The sequence below is a fragment of the Dipteris shenzhenensis genome, chromosome 28 (assembly GCF_047967505.1).
Source record: "Dipteris shenzhenensis isolate YYH24624 ecotype China chromosome 28, Dip_SZ_1.0, whole genome shotgun sequence".
Classification (NCBI taxonomy): Eukaryota; Viridiplantae; Streptophyta; class Polypodiopsida; order Gleicheniales; family Dipteridaceae; genus Dipteris; species Dipteris shenzhenensis.
Genome location: NC_141623.1, coordinates 47,725,829 through 47,735,437, shown reverse-complemented (window position 1 = coordinate 47,735,437; position 9,609 = coordinate 47,725,829). Strand labels below are relative to the sequence as shown.

At 43.0% G+C, this 9,609-nt stretch overlaps 1 protein-coding gene across 1 annotated transcript; it reads left to right on the top strand.

The window, feature by feature from the left end:
* Nucleotides 1–556: 556 nt before the first annotated feature.
* On the top strand, nucleotides 557–7,183 carry LOC147883645 (uncharacterized). The gene is made up of 5 exons (XM_087399548.1): nucleotides 557–644; nucleotides 5,922–6,062; nucleotides 6,176–6,243; nucleotides 6,393–6,623; nucleotides 6,812–7,183. The coding sequence occupies exons 1-5, from the start codon at nucleotides 557–559 to the stop codon at nucleotides 7,181–7,183; spliced, it is 900 nt and encodes a 299-aa protein (XP_087255674.1).
* The last annotated feature ends 2,426 nt before the right edge of the window (nucleotides 7,184–9,609 follow it).

Below are 9,609 nucleotides of genomic sequence, written 5' to 3'. Positions count from 1 at the left end.
AGACCTGGCTGAGGCGCAATTGGTACAGGAGCCGTCTGCGGTTTCGTCGATGAAGTTTGTGCTAGTGTTTGTTGGAGGCTTGGTTGCTGCACTTGGCTGGAGGCTCGTTGGCGCTTGGAGTTGTCAGAAGCTTGGCGCAGCCTTCTCGTAGGAGGCTACAGATGGCTTACGAGGGGCTCGTTGGCGCTGCGTTGGAGTCTTTGCGCGCTATTTGCTGGAGTGTTGCATAGGAGCCGCTGGCGGGAGAGCTTTTGTGCTTGCGAGGAGTAGAGTCTGTCGGTGGAGCAACTACGTTACGTTTGCTGTCTCGCTGTGGTCGCCCATCAGTTGTACAAAGAAGCTGTGGAGAAGCGGTGCTGACTCTTTGGAGAAGCTAGGCAGAAGGTCTTCGCTGCTTGAAGCCTCAGGTCGTTGGTGGCGGTTAGGAGCTCACGAGAGCTTGCATGCGCTTGGCTTGGCTGAAGCTGGGATCTGAGAGTTGCAAATGGTCGTGGCTGTAGTGCTACTTGTGCTACTAAGAGTTGGGTCGTCAAGAGTCGGAATACTAGAGCCAGCTATGAGGCTGTTGAAGGAGCCGGGAGCCGAGAGCCAGGATCCCTTAGAAGAGCTTGATGTAGAAGTCTCCTTGAGAGGCCTTGAAGACCGTATGAAGACGATGTCTGAGTGGAAGGACAAGGCCGAGGAGCCCTCAATCTACCTCCTCTATTTCTCTCAATGGATTATGAAGAACTCTCCCTATCTTTCTCACAAAGGGTCTCTCTCCCTCAAGTGAAATCGAAGAACAATACAAGGAATCACTCAATCTCACATAGACGGAAATCTCTCTCATTGAACGGAAATTTCTATCAAAGAAATGAAAGGTGGTCTCTTACCGGAAGTGGACTCTCACGGAGAACACTCAAGAGAACTCTCGATCTCTCAATCACTCTCACACTCTCAAGGATCACAATGTCTCAACGGAAGACAAGGGAGCTCTGATACCATGACAAAATATGAAGAGGGGAGAGGAGAAGAGTGGAGATGAGGAGAGAGGGCACAGCTAGAGAGCACACCACAAAATGACTAACTGTACACTAGAATTAGTTAAAAAAATAGGATATATACAAACCCTTTTAGGGTTAGGGTTAGGGGATCGAACCCTTTCCTTTATAGCACTCTATAAGGTTAGTGCTATGCACATATGATCACGTGATGGTGCTATGCACACATGATCACATGATGTTGAGCGTGAACTCTCAACAAGTTTAGGCTTCTCCACTAGTGGTAATCTAGACAAACTAAACCTATAGATTGACATTCCACTAATTTTATTGGCTGCACATGTGAGTTTAGGCTTCACAGTGCCATTTTCTAGGGCCTAATAAGAGATTGGGACCACTGCCATTCTCCGCTGGTACAAATGTCTACCCTAATATTCTAGGAGGGGTATTCCAAGGATCATAGGAGAATGGTGCCCGATTCCAATCCACATGTGAGTCTGAGGATCTCAGTGTCATTATGTAGTTGCCTGCATGTGATTGGCATGAGTTCAATTCTCCACTGGTGGCAGTCTAGATAAACTAAACTTGGAGATTGACATTCCACAAATTTTATTAGGTGCAGTAGTATAATGGCAAAAGTGCCAATGCACATGTGAGTTTAGGATTCCTTGTGCCATTTTTAAGGTCTTGGTATGAGATTGGCACCACTGCCATTCTCCACTGGTGGCATTCTCCACAAAGATTGACACAAATCCATTCTCCAGTGGTGCCAATCTCTTATTAGGCTCTCTTATTAGGCCCTAGAAAATGGCATTGAGAAGCATGCACATGTGAGTTTAGGCTTCTCAATGCCATTTTCTAGGGCCTAATAATAGATTGGCACCCTGCCATTCTCCACTTGTACAAATGTTTTCCCTACTATTCTAGGTGGGGTATTCCAGTGATCATAGGAGAATGGTGTTCGATTCCAATCCACATGTGAGTTTGTTGATCTTAGTGTCATTATGTAGGTGCCTGCATGAGATTGGCATCACTGCCATTCTCCACTAGTGGTAATCTAGACAAACTAAACCTATAGATTGACATTCCACTAATTTTATTGGCTGCAGTAGGATAATGGAAAAAGTGTTAATGCACATGTGAGTTTAGGATTCCTTGTGCATGTTTTAGAGAATGGCACCACTGCCATTCTCCACCGGTGGAACATAGAAGAATGGCATGTGAGTTTAGGCTTCTCAGTGCCATTTTCTAGGGCCCAATAAGAGATTGGCACCACTACCATTCTCCCTTGGTCTCGGGGGGTGCACTACTTAGAAACACTATGTATCACGTGCGTTCAAGGAGTATTTAAAAACCCCCTCAACTAAAATTCTCCCCCCTATAAAAACATCCCTCTTTACTTATGAACTAAGTGATTTTTTTCTAAAGTTGAATTAAAAAACCCCTCTTGTTATTGTAAACCTGTTGAAATTTTCCAAAAAGTTAAATTAAAATACCCCTCCTTTTGAATGCACGTGGTACACTAAAAGTTTTTGAGGTGAACCCTCTGAGCCCTTGGTACAGTTGTTTACCATAATATTATAGGAGGGGTATTCCAGTGATCATAGGAGAATGGTGCCAGGTTCCAATACACATGTGAGTTTCGGGATCTAAGTTCCATTATGTAGATCCCAGTGGAAATCTGCACAAACTCAACATGTAGATTGGCATTCCATTGATTTTATTGGTAGTGTATCATTGATATTTTTATTTTGGTACCAAATCTTACACATAAATCTTGACTAGTGTTGCAAGTCTTTCAATTTATCTCAAGGGATATTGGCACTAGTGTCACTCTCAAGGACTTCTTATGAGGTCTTGGAGAATGGCACTGGTGCCATTCTCCATTTAAAATTAGAATTTCAATATCTAAATTTGCCATTCAATCATGAAAATCAAAATTGAGATTAAAGTTTAACTTGAAATTAAAATTTGAAAACTAGAATTTTGGTTTTGAAATACAATTTCAAACATAATAATTTGAATTTGAATTTGAATTTAATATTGGAGAGAATGGCATATGTGCCACTCTATATATCCAAAATTCAAAAGGGAACAATGGCGGGAAGAGCTATATTTCAAAATTTTATTTATCTCAAGGGATATTGGCACTAGTGCCACTCTCACGGACTTCTTATGAGGTCTTGGAGAATGGCACTGGTGCCATTCTCCATTTAAAATTAGAATTTCAATGTCTAAATTTGCCATTCAATCATGAAAATCAAAATTGAGATTGAAGTTTAACTTGAAATCAAAATTTGAAAACTAGAGTTTAGGTTTTGAAATACAATTTCAAAAGAATAATTTCAATTTGAAATACAAATTGAAATTAAAAATATCAATATGAATTTGAATTTAAATTTAATATTGGAGAGAATGGCATAAGTGCCACTCTATATAACCAAAATTCAAAAGGGAACAATGGCGGGAAGAGCTATATTTCAAAATTTGAATTATTTAGTAGTTTCAAACTATCACTTTTAACTTTCAAATCTACATTTCAGACAAATCAAGACCTTTTCTCTCATTTCAATTGATGCCTTTCCCTCATTCACTTTCTATTCATTCCAAACAAATTGGAGAGGAGTCTCAGAGTCTCAGAGTTTTACTCACCACAGCTCGCACGGAGAGTCTTGAGGCAGGGGCAGAATCGAGGAGGTCGCACGAAGCTTGATGGTCGTAGTTGATGGAGCTGGAAGGAAACAACACAATTGACGCTCAATCAGTTCGATAGCTTCCTCTTTAATTTTCGGATTTTTTGGTTTCTTTCTTGTAATTTGGCTTCCTCCTCCACCATCGACGTAACAAGATAATAGGAGGGTTGAAAGAAAGAGAGGAGAGATATACCCATGACGGACTTAGACTGCTCGATGCACTTGATCCAAGACTCGCTACTACGAACGAAGCGCCGATTACTGTAGCGATTGGAATGGAAGGCGGCTGATTTTCTATTCTTTAAGGAGGCGTCCATGAATGAAGCGCTCCTTGAGTCTATGCTTCTCTGATTCCATCACTGAAGCAGAAGCTTGAGATCTACCTTGTGAATAAAAACCTTTTGAATCCTGGGAATGCATACGTGTAAGCTTAAAAGAGGATTTGTGAGAGCCTTGAGGAAAAGCTACGCTTGAGGAAAAGCTACGCGCACGAGGAATCTACGATTGAGGAAAAGCTGCACTTGAGGAGATTGTGAGGAAAAGCTAATAGCTTGAGGAATCTACGCGCACGAGGAGATCCACAGTAGCACGGCATGCGAGGCGATCAACATAGGGCAACGAGCGAAATGAAAGAGAAGGTACTAGGGTTTTTCAAATTTTTACCTTCATTAGTTTAACCTTTTGCATTTCGTTAAAAAACAAATTTAACACGTTTAATATATCCTACCTATGCACTTTTTTTTAATGTAACCTATTAAAATCATAGTTCATTAGTTACTTTGGCATAGTAGAGAGAGAATGAGAAGTGCTTGAGAAGGTGAACATAGAAGGATGATTTCCTTAAAGAGTGCTTCTTAAGAAATTGATGGGCTAGGGGTTAAGGATGATAATTCTAAAACATTAAGCATCTAGATCAAGTAGATTAAGGACATAATTCAAGTGCACCTTTATTCAAAAGGAGTTACTCTCACAGGCGCACCATGGGCACCACCCACACATCATGGATGGGCAAGATTGCCTGCCCCATCCAACCCATGGCACAGATGCATTCAATGCACCATAGAGGGACTTAGGCAGCTCTAGTGTGAAAACATCATAAGCATTCAAGCTGCCAAGTTAAGGGCACTTCAGCCTACAGAGGGGCACGTCTGAGCTGAGGTCAAAGCCAGAGAGAGAGAGAGAGAGAGAGAGAGAGAGAGAGAGAGCGCAACGAAATGTACAGGAGAATATTGTATTGGGCGGTAAGTTTACCTCTTGAGTCAAGGCAGCAAGGACGGCGAGATATACGAAAAGCAAAATTTTACATTACTTGGACCTTGATCAAGAAAAACATACTCTAACATAAAAATTTGTAACTTAACCAACCTAGCATAACCAAACTAACGTGAATAAACTCACATAACGAGCTAGGTTTCATAAAGTGATATCGATCAACTTTACCACATATATGAATAAATGGAAGTAAAATAGTGTATGGTTTCAAATGAATACCACGTTCACACACACACACACACACACACACACACACACACACACACACACACACACACACACACACACACACACACACACACACACACACACACACACACACACACACACACAGAGTCTATGGTCTCAAGTTCTGGCATTGCAATGGGAGAATGGCACTACTGCCATCCTCCAATCTCCCCATTTTACAAAGCTAAATTTTTTTAAATTTGCTCCACTTCCATTCTCCCATTGCAATGTCCCAATTCAAAACTTTGGCTTTGCAAAGGGGGAATAGCACCAGTGCCATTCTCCCATTGTGATTTCCTGATTCAAATCTTGCCTGTGCAAAGGGGATATTTGATCTCTTAATTGTAATCCTTTCAAAATACAAGGGTAGGAGAGAGAGAGAGAGAGAGAGAGAGAGAGAGAGGGAGAGAGAGAGGGAGAGAGAGGGAGAGGGAGAGAGAGAGAGAGAGAGAGAAAGCCCGCCCTTTTGCCTTTGCGGATATAACTGGAATTCTCATGTCGGTCAGAGGGACTGTTGGAACTGGGCATGAATCAGCTTGTCATAGCTTCACCGCCCTTGTGCCTTTGCGGATATAACCGGAATTCTCATGTCAGTCAGAGGGACTGTTGGAACTGGGCATGAATCAGCTTGGCATAGCTTCACCTCTTCTAGTTTAGACTTCGTGTGCAAGGAATGCAACAATTGCCAGTGGAATTCCAGAACCAGGTTAAGCAATCTTCCCAGTGAAATTTGGATCGGTGCCTCTAGAATGCACTCCAACCCTGGCTCCCTTTGGTGTTGCTGAGTGCCTATCCCTCGGTCCCTTAGCACCATTTTGTGTTGTTGGCGTGCTGGGAGTGTATGCCGCCCTCGGTGCTTTCGGTGGATGTATCAGCAACTGCTTCCCAGGTGAATTAGCACCGGTCGTATTAAAAGTAAAGCTAGGAATCGACCACCACAGGAATGCTTGCATTCTCCGCCACGCGCATGCTCACCTTCTCTTCGAATTCATGTGTGTGTAGGTGATGCCACGGTCGAAACCCATCGCGGCACCTCCAAACGTATGTCCGAGCTCCAGCTTGGTGATCAGGTGTGCATCGTCTTCGAATGCCTTTAATAATCTCCGTTGCATGCCTACATGCACCACCACCACTGTGTCCTCATTGCTCAACTACCTATCATAACACTCAGCATTTTCCAGCATACTACTGATCCCACCCATTTCTCTGGATGCAACAGATAGTTGTATGGGGTGACAACGGGATCATTAGCTACCAAGATGTCTATGCTTTCGGCCACAAGGATGCCAATGTCACTGCCATCTTTATTGCCATCATTGCGGAGCCCATCGAACATTCAGCTTCACATTCCAACACCATTCGACTCACCGGCCTTCATTTCATACTTGTATCTCATAAGAATGGCAATATAGTTTATAAGCGTGCCCAAGATATTGAGATCGGGGACATTGTGTGGGCCACGAGTCAAGAACATGTTCACATTTCAAAGGAGAAAGTCTTTCCTTATGTGGTCAAAGGTACACTTCTCTCTTAGAACCCTGTAGGCCATTCATTGTAATGAGCACATTTATGCAAGGTGTGATCAGTCTTTGCGTAGCCTAAAATCTAAATGCTCCTCCTGTGCATGCATATGCGGAGGTCTCTACAACAAGGAGGCACGGCTTATACAACCCTTTGACCATGGGTGGCACTATCATCGTGGATGGTGTAGTAGCATCAGTTCATAGTGATTGGTTCTTGGATGCTACGTTTGATGCCATGGGCTTCACTCATTGGTTACCCTTTGCATATCAATGGGCGTTGATGCCTGTTCGAATCCTCTACTCCATCATGGGCAAGGACGCCTACATTTCCACGTACCATTCGATCGATGCATATCTCGATGTTGCAACATTCGGAACCAAGCACGGCCGGGTGATCATATTCACTGCATATTCAACACTCACTTCTTTAGTGGCAGCCGTTCTTATACTTAGTGCTCAAAAGCATAAGAAGGGTACCACTATCTAACAAAAAATTATGCTTTAAATACGGCCCTTCACATAGGATGTATTATTTTCATCTTGCACATAGCTATGTAAACTAGAACTATTAGAAATAAATAATCATCACATTGTTCATGACTATTATGAAAAATATATGCCACTCGTTTGAAGCGATACCACACCCATTCTGATTTGGCCTATTTGCCTCCCAAACATGTATCACAACCCATTGATTTCACATTATGCTTCGTCTATGTGTATTGAGTATCTCTACATTTCCGCTGTATGTCCTTCTAAATAAAATGATAATTGTTCTCCTCTCGACTTCTAGATGCAATACCTATCTCCATTTGATCTTTTCATTGTAATCCTTTCATAATAGAAGGGAAGTCCAAAGAGAGAGAGAGAGAGAGAGAGAGAGACCCTTTAGGATCTATGGGGCTGGACACCAATATTGAATAGATAGTCAATCTCACATTAAAAGTATGACGAAAAGAAGAAACCCTTTTCATATCAGTGGATGTTGATGCCTGTTCGAATGCTCTACTCCCTCATGTGTAAGGACACCTACATCTCCGTGTACCATTCGATTGATGCATATCTCGATGTCGCAACATTCAGAACCAAGCACGATGGGGTGATCTTAATCACTGCATATACAACACTCACTTCTTTAGTGGCGGCCATTCTTATACTTGAAAGGGTATGTTGGGGTGCTCCTAACATTCCGAACCAAGCATGATGAGATGCTCTTAATCACTGCATATACAACACTAACTTCTTTAGTAGCGGCCATTCTTATACTTAGATGGGGTGCTCTTAATCACTGCATATGCAACACTCACTTCTTTAGTGGCGGCCATTCTTCTTAGTGCTTAGAATCATAAGAAGGGTACAACTGTCTAAGAAAAAACTTTGCTTTAAATACGGCACTCACACTTGCCAAATCTCTAGAATGTATTATTCTCATCTTGCACATAGCTATGTAAACCAGCACTATTAAAAATGAATAATCATCACACTGTTCATGCCATTGATTTGAAGCGATGCCACACCCATTCTAATTTAGTCTATTTGCCTTGCCAAATATGTATCGAATACCATTGATATATTCATTATGCATCCCTATCTGTAATCTATATCATTTCTCCACTACATGTCCTTCTAAATAAAATGATGACTGTTCTCTCGACCTCTTGATGCAATGCATATCTCTATTTGATCTCTTAATTGTAATCCTTTCAAAATACAAGGGTAGGAGAGAGAGAGAGAGAGAGGGAGAGAGAGAGGGAGAGAGAGGGAGAGAGAGAGAGGGAGAGAGAGGGAGAGAGAGAGAGAGAGAGAGAGAGAGAGAGAGAGAGAGAGAGAGAGAGAGAGAGAAAGCCCGCCCTTTTGCCTTTGCGGATATAACCGGAATTCTCATGTCGATCAGAGGGACTGTTCGAACTGGGCATGAATCAGCTTGGCATAGCTTCGCCGCCCTTGTGCCTTTGCGGATAAAACTGGAATTCTCATGTCGGTCAGAGGGACTGTTGGAACTGGGCATGAATCAACTTGGCATAGCTTCACCTCTTCTAGTTTAGACTTCGTGTGCAAGGAATGCAACAATTGCCAGTGGAATTCCAGAACCAGGTTAAGCAATCTTCCCAGTGAAATTTGGATCGGTGCCTCTAGAATGCACTCCAACCCTGGCTCCCTTTGGGGAGAATTTTCCCACCTCTTGGCTTGGTTTGCAACCAACGGAGTTTCTTCGACTGCCTTTGGACCATTCCCTGGTAAGTGTAGCTTGAACTTGGCTTGAGTCTCCACCTCTTATTGGAGAATTTTTTCCACAAACTGCACCTTACGTGCTTCACTGGGCGTCGTTGCGGACTCTGCCAATGGCATTAATGGTGGCTCCTTCATCACCAACTCGCAAACAGCTTGGTGTCTGACGTGTTTTTGGGTTGGACAATCTAGAAGCTTGTCACCCTTCTTGGGAGTCGGGGTCCTTGCAACTTGGTATCAGCAGGGGTGATTATACTAATCCTTGGGCACATCATCAACAATGTGTGCCATCGAAGTGCTGGGCATTTTCTCGGACATCTTTTGGCACTCCGCACGTTGCCGATTCCATTCCTCAGCCTCCAAGCATTCGTTCCACCAATGGCCTTCACCCAAGCAAAATAGAGAGGTTTTTTATCAATTTTGACCGACCCCTGCCTCTACGGCCACCATCGCCTCTGCCTCATTGGAACGTCTGTTGCTGTGGCTAAAACGATTGCTGATGTGGCTGAAACGCTTACTGTTGCGGCTCTTCTTGAACAAAAGACACAATTGCATCTCGCTGCTGACCAACTGCTCTCTGGCCGTGCCCATTACAATGGCATTCCTCTGTGTTGTGTGTATTAGTCAAGCAAATCGCGCACCAATTCGCATTAAGAGCACACTCGACCGCAGAGTAACCAGGAT